This window comes from Aedes aegypti, unplaced genomic scaffold (assembly GCF_002204515.2).
Source record: "Aedes aegypti strain LVP_AGWG unplaced genomic scaffold, AaegL5.0 Primary Assembly AGWG_AaegL5_hic_scaff_1407_PBJ_arrow, whole genome shotgun sequence".
Lineage (NCBI taxonomy): Eukaryota > Metazoa > Arthropoda > Insecta > Diptera > Culicidae > Aedes > Aedes aegypti.
Genome location: NW_018734843.1, coordinates 9,790 through 32,119, shown reverse-complemented (window position 1 = coordinate 32,119; position 22,330 = coordinate 9,790). Strand labels below are relative to the sequence as shown.

The 22,330-nt window shown below is 40.7% G+C and overlaps 2 protein-coding genes across 2 annotated transcripts in view; one reads left to right on the top strand and one right to left on the bottom strand.

Annotated features, from left to right (window-relative positions):
• LOC110680448 (IQ and AAA domain-containing protein 1-like) overlaps positions 1 to 6,666 on the top strand; it is a 20,162-nt gene extending 13,496 nt beyond the window's left edge. The window contains exons 3-4 of the mRNA XM_021856241.1: positions 6,066 to 6,150; positions 6,335 to 6,666. Coding sequence (XP_021711933.1) covers positions 6,066 to 6,150; positions 6,335 to 6,463 — 214 coding nt within the window. The 3' untranslated portion in view covers positions 6,464 to 6,666. The remainder of the gene's footprint in view (positions 1 to 6,065; positions 6,151 to 6,334) is intronic.
• Positions 6,519 to 22,330, bottom strand: LOC5568392 (N-acetyltransferase eco; the record flags this gene model as incomplete). Its single annotated transcript, XM_021856242.1, is given in 4 exon segments — positions 6,519 to 6,968; positions 9,715 to 10,351; positions 10,411 to 10,818; positions 21,109 to 22,330. Coding segments are annotated over 4 exon segments (1,446 nt in total). The 3' UTR covers positions 6,519 to 6,766.

Below are 22,330 nucleotides of genomic sequence, written 5' to 3'. Positions count from 1 at the left end.
CTCCCGGCAACAGGTGGACGGAAGATCATCCGATCTTTCCGTTCCCGCTCACCCGAGCAAAGTCCCAGTTGCACGCCGCAACATTTGGTCCAATCGAACCGGATAGAGGGTCCAGTTCCGTGGAAGCTGCAACCGCAGCCGTGTGTGTGTCGTCAATCATCCGATTGAAACAATCCCTCCCAATTGCTATCGCCGATAGCAATCAGCATTCCTACCGAGAGGATTGCTGTAGTTCCTGCCCCGGTAGCTCGACCCAAAGTGTTAAGAAAGAATATTCCTGGTTTCCATTGGCGGAGAGGCGACGAAATTCCCCAAGTGTAGTGAATAGACAGTGAAAAAGTCCGAGCACATTTCCAATCCGAAAGTGAGTCGCGCGCGAGTGAAAAAGTTTCGAAACATTTCCACCCGAAAGTAAACCGCGCGCGTGTGTTCCTGTTCCAGAATGGCCGAAGTGAAAAGGCTGTTCGCCCAACGTAGCCTCGTCGAGCTAAAAGTGAAGCGGCTCCAGGAGCAGTTGGTTGACAGGGATGGTACCATCCGACCAAGTCTTGCACGAGTGAAGCTTTACGAAAGTGAACTCCAGTTCCTGTACCAAGAATACCAGAGAGTGTACGGTGAGATCCTGTCCGCAATCCCAGAAGAGAGATTTTCAGAATTGGATGAGGATTATCAGAGCTTCGAGAACCTCCATTTTGATGCCTGCGTGTTGGTGGAAACGATGTTGCTTTCCTTTCCGACCACCGATAACAGGTATCAGCATAGTCGAGCGTCATCAACCAACTATTTCCCTGCGACCACTGTGCCACGCTGGCGCACCCCGCTCGTACGTAGTCGATCCCCGAGCCCAACGACGGAACAATCCGTTCCGATTCCAGACGTGATGGAGGAGAAAAACACGTCGCCACTGAGAAAGCATTCCCCAGAGAAGCAACTGTACCCAGTCCAAGCCAACGAAGTGAAGGTGAGTTCGAGTGCCATCAAGCCAATTCTGTCCGTGCAGCCACCAAGCGCTGAAGGTTCCGCGAAATTGAATCCTGAGTGTGGACCAGCCCTGGTCCGTTCCGAGGGTGATCTCGCCGAGGTCATCCAATGCAAGTCGGCACCCACGCCGATTGTACCGCCTTCTGATGTTCCAACACTTCAGAAGTTCCCCTGTGAAGAGAGAGTGGCTAGCGCTGAAGATTTTGCCAAGAAGTTGAATCATGTGTGTGGACCAGCCCTGGTCCGTTCCGAGTGTGATCTCGCCGAGGTCATTAAGTCGAAGTCGGCAGCCCTGCCGATTGTTCCGCCTTCTGATGTGCCACCACTTCAGAAGTTTCCCCGTGAAGAGAGAGTGCCAAGCGCTGAAGCTTCTGCCCATCCTGTGTGTGGACCTGCCCTGGTCGGTTCCGATGGTGATCTCACCGAGGTCATCCAGTGCAAGTCGGCACCCACGCCGATTGTCCCGCATTCTGATGCTCCAATGCTTCAGAAGTGCCTCAGTGAAGAAAATGTTCCAATCCAACGAGAAGAAGTGCCTACCAAACATGAGCAACCCACCCATCGTGAAGAAGATTCCACCCACCGTGGAAAAATGCCAACGACGTGTGAAGAGGTGACAACCGTTGCCAGCGAAAACGAGTCGAACCCTCCGTGCAAGCAGAGAGTGCATCCTGCTAATCCAGCAAAGACGACCCCAGAGGATTTCCATGTCGGCAATAAGTCAACCCAATTTGTCGACAGCCTAAGCAACATTCAATCCTGTGAAGCGACGAACCCGATTCCAGTTCCAATCAACCTGGTTGGAATCCGTTCGAAGCCGACGCCGTCCCAGAGAGCTGCCGGATGTGGTGCGTTACCGAAGACGTTACTTATGCACCCGGTTTCCATCCACCGCCCAGGTTGGCATCGATGCCAACTGACGTACTTTCCAGTGCCCAAGAATCCAGCAGCAAGTTTCCGACCATTCAAGTGCGCAACCGGTTCCCGTCCGGTACTCCAGCGGTTTCCCTGTGTGGCTGGATTCCGCTTAATTCCCAACGAGTTCCCGAGTGCGATCGGATTGTGTCTGGTCGCGAAACGATTCCCATGTAGGACCAGATTCCGTCCAGCATCGATCCCGTTTTTCCGAGTCATCCCGTTTGGCCAGTCATCCCGTTTGGCTGGATTCCATCCAACGCCGCAGCGATTCCCGTGTGTGGCCGGATCCATTCCGGCATTGAAGCATTTCTCCAACTTGACCGAATCCAATTCGGTAGTGAAGCCTTTCCAGCGCGTGGCAAAATTCCGTCCAGCTTCGAAGCAGCTATCCCATTTGACCGGATTCCGTCGAACGCCCCAACGATTCCCGTGTGTGGCCGGATCCATTCCGGCATTGAAGTATTCTTCCAGCTTGACCGGATCCAATTCGATAGAGAAGCCTTTCCAACGTGTGTTCCCAGATGTGGCCGGATTTCCTCCGGTAATGAAGCAGCCGTCCAGTGTGATGGGATACCAGCCGGTGTCCCAGAGATTTCCAGCCGCAAGCGTGTTCCATTTGGTGGCTAAGAAGTTCCAGTATGTGGCCAGAATCCATCCGATTCGTGAGCAGCCATCTTCTGCGGCCGGACCACGTTCGGTTCTGAAACGATTCCCGCCTAGTGTCGAATCCCATCCGGCACCAGAGAAGCCTCCAGTTGTGACCGGTATTCCTCCTCCGGATGTGACCGGTATTCCTCCTCCGGTTCCCAAGCCTCCGGATGTGACCGGTATTCCTCCTCCGGTCCCCAAGCCTCCAGATGTGACCGGTATTCCTCCTCCGGTTCCCAAGTCGTTTCGGTTGCCAATCGAAATGAATCCAGTGCTGATGTTCCTGCTGCCGACCGGTATCCTTCCGGTATCCAAGCAAGCCCTGCCGTCCATCGAAATACCTGCGAGTTTCAAGCCGGTTCTGATGCCAGCCGGCATCCCTCCGATGGTTAAGCCACAGATGAGCGAGATGTGTCCAGCGAAGCACCCGTGTCCAGTGTCAACCAGAAGCCATCCGGTATCCAAGTGGTTGCGGTGTCCAACCACGATTCCACCGATAGCGAGGTCAATCCCGACGATAGCCGGAATCCATCCGGCGAAAGAGCCAACCCCGATGCCCACCGGAAAACGTCCGGTATTGAGCGAAGCCCCGAACCAGAGATTGACCGAGAAGATGATGCCGCCAGTCAACCCGACTGGTGGTTCCAAGCAACCCCATACCATGTCCCTGTCGGAGAAACCACCAGATGAAGCCCCCATGCGACGTCGAGCCAGCGAAGCCATCCCGGAGTGCGTGTCCCGTACGCATCCACCCGAAGATGTTCATCAAGTGGTAAGCAAGCTTTCGATTTGTGGTGTGTGCCTAATCCCTATCCTGGCTCAAAGTGGTTTCCCCAGTCCACCATTGAATAGTCCCACTCAAAACCGATATTGTTCTTGATGAGTTTTCCGTCCTTCCTGTCGTCAATGAGTTTTCCTTATCGCCAATTTCCATCTCTCCGAGTAAGATTTGAATCCATATGAGTTTTCCACCGATTGAATCCCATAATACAGTCCACTATTGAAGAGCCCTATATGAAATGATAATCCTTCCTTTTTTCCTTTGTTGAGTTGAATTCCCTATCGTTGATTTCCATTGCCTACTTGAGTAATATCGTATCTGGTAGTATATAATCCCTGTGAAGTGTTTGCCCATTATTCCAAAATACCAAGTTCGATATGATAGTTTGTGATCCGTGAGTCCATGTGAATTTTCCTCCCATTGAGTTTTTTGAGTTTGAAATCCTGTCCTCCTAAGTTTTAAGTGATGTTTTATGATACCGTGCCCATTAAGAGAGTGTAGCCAATTCCCTAAAGTTACCAGTATTCCAATTTTGTGACCGTTAGGAAGCGTCGTAAATTGAACTATTCTCCCAACCTTGAATTTCCACCTGAAAGTTGTGTCCTCATTAGTTTGCCACGATTCCTTGTCCAGTGTTTGTTTAAGCCCTTTCGCCAAGTCATTAGTTCGCCAATCCTTGAAGTTTTGTGGGCCCACATTTTGAATTATGCCAGTTATCCTTAATACAGTCCACACCGAATTGAAGATGAATCCCTAACATTAGTGTAGTGATCTAATGAGTCTGCTATGAATTGCCCTTCTTCTGTTCCTGTAACGCCTGTGCCCTTTGTGTAATGAGTTAGAAAAGTTCCTTATAGTAACCGAAGTATATTCTCCTTTATTTCGATTATTTTCCTAAGCCACCTAAGCCACCCAAGTGTGCAAAGTATTTCTACTGCCTACAGTGTTGTCGCTGATATACCTAACCGTTTCCTGAAATTAGATTCTTGATATCCTGTGAAACAAGCAGTTCCTTCCGCAAATCAGTCCGTAGTTACTTCCATCCCTTTAAATTAATTGTTAAGCCGTAGTAAGCTATTGTTCCCACCCCGCAGGTTCGTTAGAGTTGAGTTCCTTAATCCCTTTTTCTGAGCATGTTTGTCGTGATAGCAAGACTTGAATTGACTACCCTTTTCCTTTCCGCCCAGAATCTCTAAGTGTTTAAGATTGGAAGCTTTTGTGAGTAATCGTTGAGTCATAGATTATTCTGCCTTTGAAACGTTATTTTTCCTTACTGACAATCCTTATGAGTCGAGTCCCTGAGTTCCCCATCACCGTGAATTTTGTAGTCATACCAAGTCCTCCATTGAACCCATCCCTTTACCTCTTTTGGCCGGGGAGTATGTTCGCGCCAACGCGAAGTTTCCGTTTGTATGTGTGTCCCTCACACCCCTGTCCCTACTAATCTCGAGCCGCCGCGAGTATATCGGCCTCCAATACCAAACTAACAACCACCCCAAATAACTCACACACACGCACCACGTCGTTAGTTTTGCTTCCCCTTTCCATCCTTCCGAGCGACATGATCGAATATATACCTGTACGCAGTCAAGCCGACCAACCATCCATCCCAGCTATGTATTGCGTGAAGACACCCGCCCGAGCATCGTTCGCTCAGTAATACATAGCATGCAGTGGAAATTTCCACCATCGTCCCCACACCGCTGCGCATGCAAAGTTGTTGTTTACCTACAGCCTATTTAAGAAACTTGCATGCGCAAGATTCCATTCAGTTTCTTTCCAACCATTATATTATTAACCTCGATAGAAATACAGTAGTTAAGTTAAAGTGAACCATACCGCCTTTCCCTCCACCAGTGGAAACCAAACAGCCTTTTCCAAGGCTAGAGTTGTTAAGTCCCCCCTCCAGTCGAGCTATCGGTCCTGTGCCCTGTTGCTCCCGGCAACAGGTGGACGGAAGATCATCCGATCTTTCCGTTCCCGCTCACCCGAGCAAAGTCCCAGTTGCACGCCGCAACAGGGTTGTTATCCGACATTCTGGTGACATGCCCGGCCCACCGCAACCTCCCAATTTTTGCAAGGTTGATTTCCCTGATGGTTGGTTTTCCCTGTAGCTGTTACAATTCATGGTTCATCCGCCTTCTCCACGTTTCGTCTTCCATCTGCACTCTGCCGTAGACGGTCCGCAAACCGTTCGAAAACACTAAGGGCGCGTTGATCTTCTGCACGTAGGATATGTGTCCATAGAGGAGTACCGGTCTAACCAGCGTCTTGTAGATGGTTAAACTCGTGCAATGTCGAACTTTGATCGATCGAAGAGTTATGCGGAGTCCAAAGTAGGCACGATTTCCAGCAACAATGCGTCTCTGAATTTCTCAGCTGGAGTGCTCCCGAAATTCTAGGATGTTGTTATTTATATCTCTAGCTACCGCACAAAATTTTAAACTTAAAGCACATTTTTCTAAATCCTCATCTTTTTTCGAAACACCTAGATATCTCACGAATTCTCCATTTCTTTTCGGAATTCCTCAATTTTTTTGTACATTTCTTTTTTCTAGTAGTTTCCTTTTTCCGAAACCCTCATTTTAACGAAATTGGAAGCCTTCCGATTTCTTTGCTTCGATACCTTCGAAATCACCATCTCAGAGATCCGTAGAAAGTCTTCAATTCACATCGAACAAAACACCTGTCAGTTACAGGACGGCATCTAATCATAATTTTAAATCCCATGTTTTAGATTGACGCGAGAACCGCTCACAGCCCAAGAGCTACTGGAATACTTTCTCAAACAAACTCCACCAGAATATCCCATCACAGATAAGGTAAATTGATTTACGCTATCCACCAAACGTATGGAATCGATGAACGAAAAACCATATTATGAGTGATCAAAGACTTTGAAAGTGCTAGTTTGTACTCAGTATCACTACCTATACGATTCCATGCTTTTGAAGAATAGTCTCCGTTGTAACAAAAGCTTAAACTCACGACGAGTTTCGATTTCAGGAGTACTTAAAATTCACAAAATTCTATAAGAAAGCAGACAAACTAGCCAAACAGAGGGCCAAGATGCTACAGATTCGAGAAGCAGAGCTCGCCAAACAGAAAGCCAAGGAAGCAAAAAAGAAAAAGTAGAACTACGCCAAGGAACTGGTGATATTCGATTTGAACGGAGATCATCTGCATCAAGTATAAAAAATAACGATCATTTTATTGATTTTGTACATTTGTTCATCAATGTATGGCTCTCCAAAATACGATGAGACTTAAAAAACGAAACGTTTGAAATGGTTTCTAAAAGAAATATAGATACAAATTTCGGTGTTTGTCATGAACATGCTTTTAAAAACAGGTAGTAAAAGAGGGATAAAAAGAGATTAACACAGATAGGTACGTATAGAACAGCGAGAACTTTGCACGGAGCTGAAACAAGCCTCATCACGCGTAAATCAGGAAATCTTTCCGCCCTGTGACGGTCTCCGCAAGTCGTTTCCCAGCCTCGGTCGGGGCGCTGAAGGCAATCTCGTCGTAGCTCAGCTGGTAGCCGAATACAAAGTGCGACCGCATGACGGTGAGTAGAGTTTGTGCAATTCCATGGCCTCGGAAGCTCGGCGAGACCCATATCCGGGAAATTCCGCATCTGGAATGGGGGAGTTTCATTTATCTTGACATGTCATTATAATATTTTATTTAACATGTTGTTTGTGTACTATAGGGGGACACGGGGCAGTATGGACACCCTAAGGAATTTGCCTATTTTGACTGTGAGGACATGAATATTATACTGTTTTTTATGTGCAGTATGCTTTTTAGAGATCTTAAACATTTGTTAAACATGGTTGCATAATTGGGAAAAAAATATTTTGTTTTCAAAAATAGGTTTGAAAAAAGCTTATATTTGGTAGTCGCCATCAAGCTAGCGGGGCAAAGTGGACACTCCCATGGGGCAGTATGGACACCCTAATGTTTATAGGAAAATTGTCCCGCGATCGTTCTCAAAACCTCGAAAAATGAAGTTCATATTCAGGAAACCATTGTGACAGGTCACTGTGCCACTGGAAACATGATTAAAACCAATTTACGACATTTTTCGTAGAGATGCTTTCAATATTGCCTCCAAGTTAGTTTTTTATCAAGAATTGACGATTTTCAACTGATTTGTGGTTCCGCTTCATAATCATTGCATTGAATGCTAAATATTTTTGTATAATTTTGTATTTGAAGTTATATTTTTTTCTTTTTGAAGTGTCAGCTCTACTTTGTCACCCGGTGTCCATATTGCCCCAACAGTATAAGAAATTTTTATACAAGTTTTTCAATGTCTTAAAGTACCAGAAAAAAATCTACGCTATTTTTGAATATAGCATAAATAATTGAAGAGCTACATTATCGGTCAACTTGCAGTCATTTGCCTCTGAAACCTTATTTGGTGAGGTGTGAATGTTATAATTTTCGAAACAAATAAAAACATGCTCAATTTTTTTTTTGTATGGTATTCAGTTGGAGCTGCCTGACAGCTTAACTTGTCAAGGCAGAACCCTCGGTCTGGCTTTTGCCAAGCTTCCCCTTTACCAGGACCAATACTCAGACGGACTAGGCAATGGCGCCCACATGAACACTGTTTTTTATTAGTATTGTGACGTGGTAGTTTTTGAAAAGTACCCATATTCCCTTGCTTCTGAGAAAAGGAAGCATTATGAAAATCAGCAGCTCCATTAGAATTTGTTTGAAATAGTAGTGTAGAATTTGTTTGAAATAGTAGTGCATTACTAATACTGTCTAGTCGAAATGGTTTTGAATAATTTGTCATACAAGTGCTATTCTGATTACTATTGTCTTTTACGTAAGATTAGAGTCTTAAATGTCAAGTGTCAAGTCTTAACAAAATTAGGCTGTTTAGTAGTAGTTCTAGTTAATTTCATTTTTTGTTGTTAAAAGTATTTATTGGTCATTACGTTCATATATCCTTAAAGAAAAAAGTCGCTTTCCTTGTCTGTTCAACAATTTTTCGAAACTAGCAAGTGTACCCTAATGATCGATCTCAGCGTCTTACTTTCTATAGTCATTTTTATAGTGAATATTGAAGAGTAAAGTTACCTTAGGCTTCTATTACAGTCTCCTACAAGATTCACTTTTCGGTGGCAAATGCAATGCTTCACAACGCCTACTTTCTACTTGTAAATTTTGCGAAAATGAAGCTGGAATTAGATTATTTATACCGCTGTTACAAAAGAGGTATTTCTTATTATGGCAATGTAAAAATCATATTAAAATAAGATTGTCGCCACTTATTTCTACTCAGTGAATCTACTAGTCATTTTCCTAAGAGTTCCTATGTATTCCCTACGTCGTATATGATAACGATGTATCTAGCTAGCTAATAGTAAGAGTGGCTACGGATCATTCTGGTTAGCAAAAGGCAAACTGAACGTCACCAATAGTATTAATGTCCACTTCGAATAGAATAATTATTTGAAATGGGCATCAATTCTATCAATGACGCAGAATGTCCGTTGGATCACATCCGAGATATTATTGCGTCTATGCCATATGAATTATGACGCGGCTTTAAGCAAAAAATGCCAAAATGTGATACCACCACTACAGGTTACGCCTTTGGTTTCCATCATATGGGCTAATGGATTATGCCCTCCCATCGCGGCAAGGTCGCATAACCAAGGGGAGGGAAATAAAAACATGCTCAATTTTTCTATTTAAAATCAATGTTTTGAAAAATTTTTCTGAAATTTTAGTGGATAATTTACTCCTCCGACAGGCAACTGAAATATTGTTTGCATTCAAAGTGTAAAAGTATTCGCTTATGCAAAGATACAGGGGGTGTCCATTCTGCCCCGGGTGTCCATACTGCACCCGGTACCCCTATAGTTGTTACCACGCTAAATTTTACAAGTGCCCAAGTGTGAAAGTGTTTGTGTAACTCAGATTAAAACAATATGCACTCTATCTCGAAAAACACCCAGAATTTGGATGTAAATATTTCAAATAGGGTAATATTTCCATGTGCATGGTGATGAGCCTTCAAAGAGTGTGCTATTTTCTTTGAAATATTTTTTTCAGAAGTTTAAAGATTTCAAAAAAATTGAACATGACACATATTTGAAATAGTTACGATTTCGAAGCCAAGATTTGATATTTTTACAACTTTTAAATGAGAAGGACTTCAGTAGTAGAAGAATTGATCATCCTGTGAAGAAATTTTGAAGGTTTTCTTGAAAAATCGCTATAAAAAGTGGAGTGTTTGGAATATAATATAAATTTGAGATAAAACGGTAAACTAAACGTAAATTTCTAAATTTGGATCATGTAACATAAAAGATGATTGTCATAATGACGAATTTCAATAAATAATAATAATAATAACTTACTTCACTGGATAGGTCTCCATTGTGCAACAATCGAACGGTCCTTCGAGTCCTTCGATTGTCAGCAGGCGATTGGCATGCTGCAGTGGTTGAGCCACACACACTCCAAGTATTGTGCCCTTTGCAATGGCCAAGTAAACGACCGAACCCAGCACTAGCTGACAGGGTTCCACGTAGCCCAGTTCTCGATCCATAACCGCAAGCACCTCCTGCACCTTTTGGAGCTTGTGCTGATTGGCAGTCATACCGATGGCCAACACTCGTCCGCTAACATCCCATTCCGGGACGTTAGCTACCACCGGTTCGTTGCTCCACCCGGGAAACCTAAGGATATGCAAAGAATTGTGATAGTTTTCATGGATCAACTCTTCCTCCGGCTCGTGAACAGTGTAGAGCAAACCACAATCCGGGCACTGTTGGGCGCCGTATTCCTTTTGGCCGGCATCGATTTGATACTGATTGGAACCCACACCCCTGGAGGTTCGTAATCGCTTCGGTTTCCTGCGAATCATATCGAAAAGACCGTAACAAACTTCCTCCGATTGAGATTGCGCTGCAACCATTCGTTGGTGGTCCTTGTAGAAGATTGGGAAAAGTTTGTGAGACTCCATCTGGGACTGGTCGTCTAATTTAATCGATACTGGAAAATGATAATTGGAATTGAATCAACCATATTAGAACATTGTAAATAAGATATACCGTTAGAGGCACGCGTTATGCTCAAAGACGACGTCATAGTCCGGATTTGCATCGTAGGAGATTCTTGATAGTCGAATTGAATGCTATTGCCATCACGTGAGCTGTTGCATGAACTGTCTTCAGAAGTTCCCCCGGTCGCTCCATTCAGCAGAGGCGATAGCCGATCTACGTAGATGATATTCGATTGCACTGGGATCGGTTCGTCGTTGCTGACTTCGCTGTGGAACGCATCGATTAACTCGACCTGCACCGTAGGGGGTGCTATTTGCTGTGGTTCCGGTCCTGAGCCACTTTTCAAGGGAGTGGATTGTTGAAGCTGGGTTGGCTCTGCGTCTGGTTCAGTTTGAGAACCGACAAGCTTACTGATGAGAAAATCCACCTCCAACTGTTCGGATGCAAGGTCGATTTCTGAAACAGGGATAAACTTATCGTTTCAAACCTATGGAAATTTTTTTGGCGATGTCGAACATTTGCTTTGCTCTGTAACAAATATATATTTTTTCACAAGGGGAGAATCTGCAAATAAACTCCTGAGAAGGGAGCACATGCATAAGAAAAGTATCGCCTATAATACCGCATGTAAATTTGTTCAAAAATGATCATGATGCACTAGTTCATGAACAACTCTACATTAATTCTTCTAAAAAAATCAAAACCTTCCTCTAAAAATTTTCCCAAGTATCCTTCAAACCAGAGATTCGTTTAATCCTTTGTCTGTTTTCTGGGGTCAGAAAATGGTTCAGACTACTATCAAACTATGATAAGCCCTGAAATACTACTAGAGGGGTTAAAGTGAAAAACGAAATACAGTCAACTCTCCCTAACTCGATATTGAAGGGACCATCGAGTTAGGGAGGTATCGAGTTACAGAACACAAAACCAGTGCAACTGCGATCCAAGGGACCATCGAGTTAGCCATGAAAACCAACTTTTGTTATGGTTCTCTAACTCGATATCGAGGTACGGAATATCGAGTAAGAGAGAGTTAACTGTAGTTTTATCAGAAGGTCCTCATTCCCCATTTCATTTTATCACTCACTATCGACACTTTAATTTTCGACACTATCACGTATACCACCAATTATCACTCATAAACTTTCGTAATACACTTCAGATATAGGAACTTTCCATTATATCACTTTTCACTATCACAGCTACAAACTTTCATCAAAATTACATCACACATTTTCATATAAATTCGTTGTTATTACCATCTACCATCTGTTATCATTCCTAAGAAACTAAAAGATATTCAATTTGAATTTGTCATTATTTTTGTTGCTGTGGAGTAATTACTATTCAAACTACGATTTAGCACTACGGTCAAGAAAGTTACAGTAAAAAAATCACTTCGATGCATTCTTCTGCACTCGTTGTCATTATAAACACTTTTATCATGTACAGTGCTGTTCTGAATAATAGCAGCGCATGTCGATTTTCATACAAAATGCTCAACTTTGACATGCTGTAGTTTTGTTCCCTTTCAAGCAATCGAGCTGAAATTTTCTCCAAAGAACTACAAATATGATCAATTTTGTAACTACAAAATTTCAGTTTTTTCTGAGTCCCAGCCGAAAAGTGAGACACTAGGTGAAATTTTTCGAAAAAATAGCAGTTTTTCATTTTAATTTTTTTCTTCTACAAATATTTTAAACATTTTCGGTTTAGGTGTAGGTTTGATAAGTAGGAGGAGATTGTTCCAATTGTAAGTGATATACAATTTAAAACTATAATGTCAAGCCGAAATTCAAATTTTTAAAACTGCTATTTTTTCGAACAATTTCACCTAGTATCTCACTTTCCGGCAGGGGCTTAGAAAATTTTGAGATTTTGTGTTTACAAAATTGGGCATATTTGTAGTTCTGTGGAGAAAATTTCAACTCGATTGCTTGAAAGGGAACAAAACTACAGCATGTCAAAGTTGAGCATTTTGTATGAAAATCGACATGCGCTGCTATTATTCAGAACAGCACTGTATGTGTGAATAACTAGGCAATAGTGTTTATCTTCAGAGAAATGATTGCAAAATGTATTATGGCCATCATTAAACTAGTAGGGTTCATATAATTATTATTTGTATACTTAACAAAACTATCACAATCACTTCCAATGCCATTTTCAAATTCTCATCACCATACATTTTTCAAACATCATTATTAGCACCCTCACAATCACTAATTTTATAACGACGAGTGTAACGCAGTGTTTCACCAAACACACATGCTTATGTTGCATTACAAACGATTGAACACACGTTGGCTTTGAAACTTAACCACCATTACTGATTAGTACAAAGGATTGTACAGCTCGTGTAAACGAACTGAACCATCAACAACCAGCACTTTTTTTTTTTTTTCTTTATTAGTATCATTCCAAACATTACATTCATTTCTTATATCTAGGTGTTCTGTGTTATTTGACAACACTATCATCCTAATTTGGTAAAACATATTTAAGATTTTATTAACATTTTGTTAACAACATATTACATTTCATTTGCCGTAGCAGTTCAGTTTTTTTACAGGTGAGTTGATTTCACCTGCTTATAAGAGAAAAAAAACGCTTTGAATATACTTAACCTAACTTAATCTAAACATATTACGCATTAATCGTGGCAATAGAAGATTGTAACGATTTTTGCCTGAAATTATTGATTATTTTATTTGACATTTGTTCCAATGTTTCAACATTGGATATTCTATGTAACTCATTGGTACTATACCAGGGAGGAAGCCTCAGAATCATTTTCAAAATTTTATTTTGAATTCTCTGCAGAGCTTTCTTCCTGGTATTACAACAGCTAGTCCATATTGGTACAGCATACAACATGGCTGGCCTGAAAATTTGTTTGAATATCAACAGCTTGTTCTTAAGACAAAGTTTTGATTTTCTATTAATAAGGGGATAGAGACATTTTACATATTTATTACATTTGGCTTGAATGCCCTCAATGTGATTTTTGAAAGTTAAATTCTTATCTAGCATGAGCCCTAGATACTTAACTTCATCTGACCAATTTATTGGAACCCCTTTCATCGTGACAACATGTCTACTTGAAGGTTTCAAATAAAGAGCTTTTGGTTTATGTGGGAATATTATTAGTTGGGTTTTGGAAGCATTAGGAGAAATCTTCCATTTTTGCAAGTATGAAGAAAAAAATATCCAAACTTTTTTGCAATCGACTACAGATGACACGCAGGCTTCGTCCTTTGGCGGAGAGGCCTGTGTCATCCGCAAACAAAGATTTTTGACATCCCTGAGATAGCTCAGGTAAGTCAGATGTGAAAATATTGTATAATATTGGTCCCAAAATGCTGCCTTGAGGAACACCAGCTCTTACAGGAAGTCTTTCAGATCTGGAGTTCTGATAATTAACCTGAAGTGTACGATTTGACAGATAACTTTGAATTATTCTAACAATGTATGTTGGAAAATTAAAGTTTTTTAATTTTACAATCAAACCTTCATGCCAAACACTGTCGAATGCTTTTTCTATGTCTAGAAGAGCAAGACCAGTAGAATAGCCTTCAGATTTGTTGGAACGGATCAAATTTGTTACACGTAAAAGTTGATGAGTGGTCGAATGTCCATGGCGGAATCCGAACTGTTCATTGGCAAAAATTGAATTTTCGTTGATGTGGGCCATCATTCTGTTCAAAATAACCTTTTCAAAAAGTTTACTGATGGAGGAAAGCAAACTGATTGGACGATAGCTAGAAGCTTCTGCAGGATTTTTGTCTGGTTTTAAAATTGGAACAACCTTAGCATTTTTCCATTTGTCAGGAAAATATGCTAATTGAAAACATTTGTTAAATATATCAACTAAAAATGATAAGCTACTTTCTGGAAGTTTCTTGATGAGGATGTAGAAAATTCCATCATCGCCAGGAGCTTTCATGTTTTTGAATTTTTTAATAGTAGTTCTCACTTCTTCCAAATCAGTCTCCCAGGCATTTTCGAAAACGTTCTCTTGATTGAGAATATTTTCGAACTCCTGAGTAACTTCATTTTCAATTGGACTAGTAAGTCCTAAATTAAAATTGTGCGCACTTTCAAACTGCATAGCAAGTTTTTGAGCTTTTTCGCAATTAGTTAGTAATAATTTGTTTTCCTCTTTCAATGCCGGTATTGGCTTCTGAGGTTTTTTCAAGATTTTCGATAATTTCCAAAAGGGCTTAGAGCCAGGGTCCAATTGAGAAATTTTATTTTCAAAATTTTTGTTTCTTAATTGAGCAAAACGTTTCTTGATTTCTTTCTGCAAATCCTGCCATATAATTTTCATAGCAGGATCGCGAGTGCGTTGAAATTGCCTTCTCCTCATGTTTTTAAGACGGATCAAGAGTTTAAGATCATCGTCTATAATCACGGATTCAAATTTTACTTCACATTTTGAATTTGTTAAAGTTTCAAGAGCATTGTCAATATCAAGTTTAGTTTCTAAAGAAATGTTAACATCAAGATTGGAGTCAACATACGTTTTATATATATTCCAGTCGGCTCGTAAATAATTGAAAGTGGAGCTGATAGGATTGAGAATCGCTTCTTGGGATATTTGAAATGTAACAGGGACATGATCAGAATCAAAATCAGCATGAGTAATCAGTTGGCTACAAAGATGACTAGAATCGGTTAAGACCAAATCAATCGTAGATGGATTTCTAGAAGAGGAAAAACATGTGGGGCTATCAGGGTATTGAATTGAGAAATATCCTGAAGAGCACTCATCAAATAAAATTCTGCCGTTGGAATTACTTTGAGAATTATTCCATGACCGATGTTTGGCATTAAAGTCACCAATGACAAAAAATTTTGACTTATTGCGAGTCAATTTACGCAAGTCAGTTTGGAGCAAATTAACTTGCTGTCCAGAGCATTGAAAAGGCAAATAGGCAGCTATGAAAGTATATTTACCAAACTGTGTTTCAACAGAAACACCTAAAGTTTCAAAAACTTTAGTTTCAAATGTTGAAAACAGTTGATGTTTTATACGCCTGTGAATGATGATTGCAACTCCCCCACATGCCCCATCAAGTCGATCATTACGATAAACAAAAAAGTTAGGATCTCTTTTGAGTTTAGATCCAGGTTTTAAATACGTTTCGGTAATAACTGCTATATGCACGTTATTAACCGTAAGAAAATTAAACAGCTCGTCCTCTTTACCATTCAGAGAACGAGCATTCCAATTTAAAATATTTAAATTATTATTTGGATCCATTAGAAAAACGTAATCCAATAACAATTTGATTTGTAAATTTTACACCTACTTGGACTGCTTCAGTCATAGTGGTGGCTTTGAACATTGCATCAATCATTAGATTCAATTGTTCAGTTAGAAAATTAAAATCAGAGGCAGACATGTCATGTGATTTCCCATTGGAATTTCCGGTAGACGAAGAAGCGGAGTTACCTGTGGCGGTAGGGTTTTTTTCCATTTGATTTGAAATAAGTAGAATGGGTACCCATGGATCGAACAGGGGAGGAGTTCGAATTTCCTGCTACGATATCGGCAAAGGATTTACCGTGGGTAGATACATTCGAACGGCTACCCGACGGATTAAAATTAGTTTGTGAATGAGCATGATTATGATCTTCCTGATGGGTATGATTCATGATCAAGCGATCGTTAACTGAAAAATGAGCATTGTTCGATACTCTACCAGGCAAATTCCGGAAACGACCGTTATCGTAACGGATATATTCTTTCATCTGCCTGGCACGAGCCTCAATGACCTTTTTGCGTGAAGGACAATTCCAAAAATTGGACTTATGGTTAGCCCCGCAATTACAACATATGAATTTGGTGGTATCTTCCTTCACTGGACAGACGTCTTTGGCGTGAGAAGAACCTCCGCAAATCATGCATTTAGCATCCATGCGACAATTTTTTGTACCATGACCCCACTTTTGGCACCGACGGCACTGAGTGGGGTTCTGGTAATTTCCTCCAGGTTTCTGAAAATGTTCCCATGTCACACGGACATCAAACAAAAGTTTTGCTTTTTCTAAAGCTTTAATATTATTTAGTTCTTTTTTGTTAAAGTGAACTAAATAAAATTCTTGAGAAAGCCCTTTCCGAACAATGCCAGATTGGGTTCTCTTTTTCATAATGATTACTTGGACTGGGGAAAATCCAAGTAAATCATTTATTCCATTTTTGATCTCTTCAGGTGATTTATAGTCACTTGAGAGACCTTTCAAGACAACTTTGAACAAACGTTCAGTTTTGTCGTCATAAGTAAAAAATTTGTGCTTCTTCTCTTCAAGATGTCTGAGAAGAAGCTCACGATCTTTAAGAGTTTCCGGCAAAACGCGACAGTCTCCTTTCTTTGCGATTTGGAAGGAAACCTTGATTCCCCTAATGGAGTTCAAGATCTCCTGCCTAAATCCCCCAAATTCGGAACAACTGACCACGATAGGCGGCACTCTTTGCTTCCTCACTTGAATCAAAGAGCCTGGGCTAGAAGCTGCTTCGATTTGGTGTTCGGAAAATTTGTCTAGAGCATCGAACTGATTGCTCATTTCGATACAATTATTCATTTCACCCTTGGAAGAAAGTTCGCATTCCGGGGAAGCGTCCTTTCTTCCATTCTTGCCACGTGTAGTGACAGTTTTAAAACCCACTTTTTTGGAAGGAAGTAGTGAATTCAGAGATTCACCCTTCCTTTTGTTTGTTGTTGATACCATGTTTAATTAATAAACGAAAGAAGACGTGACCTTCGAAAGGTTTTTTCCCAAGACGGTGTCCAAGAAGGATTACCACCGCTAGCTTTCGCCAACGGGTCCAACGAAAAATCGAAGGCACGGGTCCAAACAAGGGTCGTAAAGGGATCAATAGTAGAAAAAATAATACTGAAAAGTACTGTTTTAGTAGCACTGAAAAGTACCGTTTTTAATTTTAGCACTGAAAAGTACTGTTTTTGTAGCACTGAAAAGTACTGTTTTATTGCTTTAGGTAGTTTTTAAGAAAACTTCCAAGAGCAGAGAGAATTCGTGTACGCACAGCACGAAGGTACGATGCGCACTGAACAACCAGCACTGGTTTATAAGTAACTACGGTCCCTGGCGTTCGAAGAGGACCTGATAATATGCCGAAACATATTACCAAATCCTCCGCCTGAATGCAGCCGTTTCATGATAAATCATGAACGGTTAGAGGCGTGTCAAAGTTTTGGGAAGGTGATATGTTTCACAGACGGGTATTATTATGGTGCACCTTCTACTTTGGCACCGTCAAACCCTGTGTTCTTGGCCAGGGCAAATCTTTACCGAAGTAAGTATAGTTTTATGCAAAGCTGTTTCTGAGATATAAGCGTCCAAAGTTTCCAAATTTCATGTTTTTCATTATTTTTCACAATAACCCCTTTCTGCCCCCCTTCTTGAATTTTATTTCATTTTTAAGTGAAACTGATTTTTTTTTTCCAAAACAGCAGAAAAATCGAAAATCGATTGATATTCCATGTAATTATTCCAATTTTCTAAAAGTTTTTTTTTTTTTTCAAGTAATCCTTCTATTTTTATTTTATTTTTTTTTTTTCAACAAGGAATTTATTTAAAAATCTTGTTTATTTTTTTTAGATTCTTTTAAGAGCCGCTCTAAGAACTTCTCAAACATTTTTTTACGGATACTTCAATATACTTCTTTACGTAATACTCCAGAAGTTCTTACAGAAAATGCTCAATGCTTTTCTTCAAGGATTCGCTCAAAAATTTCTCTGGGATTCTGCAACAATAGAGTAACAACTGTTTATTTGTTCTTAAACGATAACAGTTGGCGCCAGCGACAAAAAGTACAGGCAACAACCTTTCGAACATTCAGTTTCTTTCACTGGCCGCCGAGCGACGACACTGTTGTTTGTATTCCACCCACTGATCGCGCTACGCTGGATTCTCAAATTTCTCAAACTTTCAACACAAGCGCATGGAAGAATGGTAGTCGAAGAACTGCCAAAACGTATGGAGAATAATGAAAAACGTAAATTACTTGCAATTAGGAAACTGGATTAAAAAATAGTGATTAGAAATCAAGTTTAAAGTGAATACCTACATTACTTTTTGTGTTTAGTTCATCTTCCGTGGTGCTTTTTTTGCTTCAGGATTTCGTTTTTACTACCACTGAAAAAGAGCCATCTATTGCCTTTTCAGTTTTGAATATCGCCCTATTTCCTCCAAGATATACTCTTAGGATTCATCCCGGACCTCCTGCAGTAATACCTTCTTGAAATTTTGAAGGGGTTCCTCCAAAGTTTCCTCCAGAACAATTTCCAAGTCTTAATTAGCACATATATTAATAGAATTTTAAAACGTTCTTGATTTTTTTCATGTTAACTTTGAGAGTTTGTGTTACACATTTTTTTCCAAAATACACATTTTTCTGGAATAAATTTCCGTGCTTTCCTTGGGCATAAAGTATCATCGTACCAGCCACTCGAGACATAAATGCGAAAATAGCAACTTTAGCAAAGAATGCTCTTATTCAATAACTGAGGAAGTGCTTGTACTAAACTAAGCTAAGATGTAGGCTCTGTCCCAATTTTCAAACATTTTGATATTAAATTTTCTCCACGCCGATGCACAATGGTCGGAAAAAATGAAGTTTGCCTAAACTAGTTTTATCGATGTAATCGATGAAATATGTATTTGTTTTTTTGTTATTTGGCGTTTTATTATTTCAGAAGTATAATTCACATATTAAGTAACTAAATTGTTTTTTTTTTTTTTACTTTTTATAACAAATGCACAAAATGCCCGAGTCAAAATGCGTGTGAACAGTGAATAAATATGTTTTAAATAAATTTGTATGAAAAATATCGTTAAAATATAGGTGAAATATTGAATTATTTAAGGGGGCAGGATCCTTCATCGATTTCGGAATTTTCAAAAGCAGTTTTTTCGTACAATATCAAGAAAATTTACCGGAAAAAGTGTTCACTGTATTCTATTCTCCAACCGAAACACAGTGAACACATTTTCATCCAATATTTTTTAGTTTCGAACAGAAAAACTGCTTTTGAAGTTTCGATGATGACGATGATTACGATGACGGAGCGTTGAACGTTAAATAGCTCTAACTTGAAAATCATCGAATTTCTGCAAAAAATTTAAACGGTTTTTGTAAGATCCTTTTGATGTTCAATATTCGAAATGGCGGCGACATGACGCGACAAGAGTTGTTTTTCATGTTCAAAATCATCAAAATTTCTAAAATGTAATATTGAATACAGTCAACTCTCCCTAACTCGATATTGAAGGGACCATCGAGTTAGGGAGGTATCGAGATACATAACATATATATTTCAATTTTTTGAAGTTTTCATTATTTCGACAAAATACATTCAAAATAGTAAATTAAATATGAAAAATAGTAAATTTTTAGTATATTTAGCAACGTGACACTTTTTGCGTAGTATTCATAAACTCAATTTTTTATCACCCTAAAATGACTTGTCAACCTTCATTTTATTATCACTATAATTACAATTATTGAATTTATGAAATTTTTTAACATTTGGAAGATATTTGAAAATTGTCATGGGAATATCGAGTTAGAGAAGTAAACTTGCATAGAGAAGTAGACTGAAACATATCGCATCGAGTTAGGAAACATCGAGTTAGAGAGGCATCGACTTACAGAGGTTCCAAAGTATGCTAGATTGAAGGGATCGCGCATTCCATCGAGTAAGGGGAAATATGCAGATACAGAATATCAAGTAAGGGAGAGTTAACTGTAGTACTAAAACTTCAACCAAAAAATTTTTTTTCGTCTTCATACTCGATAAAAGTGTTGAACTGCAAAAAAATATTGCATTCCTAAAATATGAATTTTGTACTTTATTTTGAATTAACATTATCAAATTTTTTGACTTCAGTCAATTTGACGTCATAAAAGTTAAAGAAATTTTGATTTGAATATAGGAGATCTAAACGCCTAGGTTGGCCAGGATAAGGTGTTCAAACCGACTATTGGAAAGTTCAGCGCCCACCGGCTGACGAACGAAAAACGGCTTAAGACTAATCGATTTCGCCCCCAACCCCACACTACTGGACCTTCAGGGTCCGGGGTCTGTTGAGCAGATTATCCCCCCATTGCTAAGAAAAAAAAAGGACTACAAGGTGATGACATTCGTGTCTGTTATTCAATAGAATGTGCTGGAAGGTGTTATACGGAGAGCCGGGCTAAACAGCCGGGGTACGATTTTATACGAGATCCAGTCATTTGTCTGTCTGTGAGCTGTCAATGTCTGTGAGCTGTCAATGTCTGTGAGCTATCCATAACTGTGTGGTGACCGAAGTATCGTTCCGATCTTCCGTGCTGAAATAAAATGTATTGTTCTATAGCTCTAGACAATATTTGAACATCCCTAGGAACATTTTTAGCAACCGAACAAAACTTGATAGGGTGCAGAACTACTTGAGCACTCCCATGATTCACTTTGGCATCGGGGTTTTTTCTCGGCCGAACTGTCTGAAACTTTGCAATAAAAGGCGCTTCAATACGACGCAAATATGAGCTTCGTAGCTTTCAAAAAACCTCACTGCCGAAGTGAATCAAAAGTGCCAAGAATAAGATCCGGCTCACTACAGGAAACTATTTCAAAAATTGGTTGAGCCTTTGCTGAGAAACGGCTGAATAAAATCTAGAGATATGTACAACTATATCTTGATCCCGGACCCCAAAATGTTAACAATCTTACTCACCATCCTCAAACATCGACAGGTGCCTCCTTTTCCTGGGTTTACTGCCCTTGAGTGCAATTTTGCCTCCCTTCTGCACCGTGGCCGTCATGTTGTTGGCCAGTTTGTTACTCCCGTTTAATTCTCCGGTTTGAACTGGATTTGAAGAATTTCCTCCCTCCGCCACCGAAATCGGACTTTGCATCGTCGTCGTCATCATCATCAATGTCGGTCCCGTCCCCTATGGAACTCGCGTCATCCTCGTAAAACGAATCTTCCGCCAAATTAGTCATCGACTTGGACAACGATAGGGGTCGAGCTTGTTCGATGGATTGTTCCGACAGTCTTTCAGAATCTTCTTGATTCGCTCAATCTGAAGCTTGAGAGGTTTGGATTTCTGAGGACTCGTCGGAGCCGATTTACACTGAACGGGAGGTTTGGCCGTTTTGGGAGATGGTTGAAGAGATTTGTTGAACAGCGAAGCCGTTGACTCCAGAATTTGACTCGTGGAAAGTTTCTTGACTGCCGTTTTGGCTGCCTTCGCTTTGGTGGAGGGTTTTTTTGATTTTGTGAAACACGCCTCTATTGATTCCACCGAGACGAGGTGCGTTGTTTCGGTTTTTGGACGACTGACGAGACCTTCGACAGTGGCCGCCTGATCGCCTGGGGGCTGCTCTTCTATGGAAACGGTTGAATACGTCGGAGAAGGTTTTCGCGGCCGGTTTCTGGGTGGTTTTTGACCTCAGTGCTAGCAGAATAGAACGATTTCGTCGAAATGGGACGAATGTTACTGAAAGAAAGTGAAGTTCTCGCTCTGCTCTCTGAAGAGGAATTCGCTTTGTAGCCATCACTGGGAGTAAGAACATTTTCCTGGAAGCTCATCTTCCGAAATGATGTTCTAGGTTCTTTCTTTTGGCCTGTGGCTTCGCTTAGGCCAGGCGTTTTCAGTATTGGATTTTTTCTTATCTACTATGTTCAAATCGGAGTTCATCATCATGGACAAACTGTTGGAATTGTTCTCGTCCAGCAGGCTGGATTCAGCGACCGTTTTCATCCTTGGGGTGCTACTGGAGAAGGACAATCGAGTCTCCTCGTCCATCATCTGGTTCTCTTTGTCATACGACGCCGGCAGGATTTCGTAGCGGTCCGAGTGCGCAAAACGTCGTTCGAAATCCGGCGAAAGCGAACGATCGCTTTCTGGTGAAGCATTGCCCCAAAATGTTCCGGAATGTAGTGATGTTAAGAT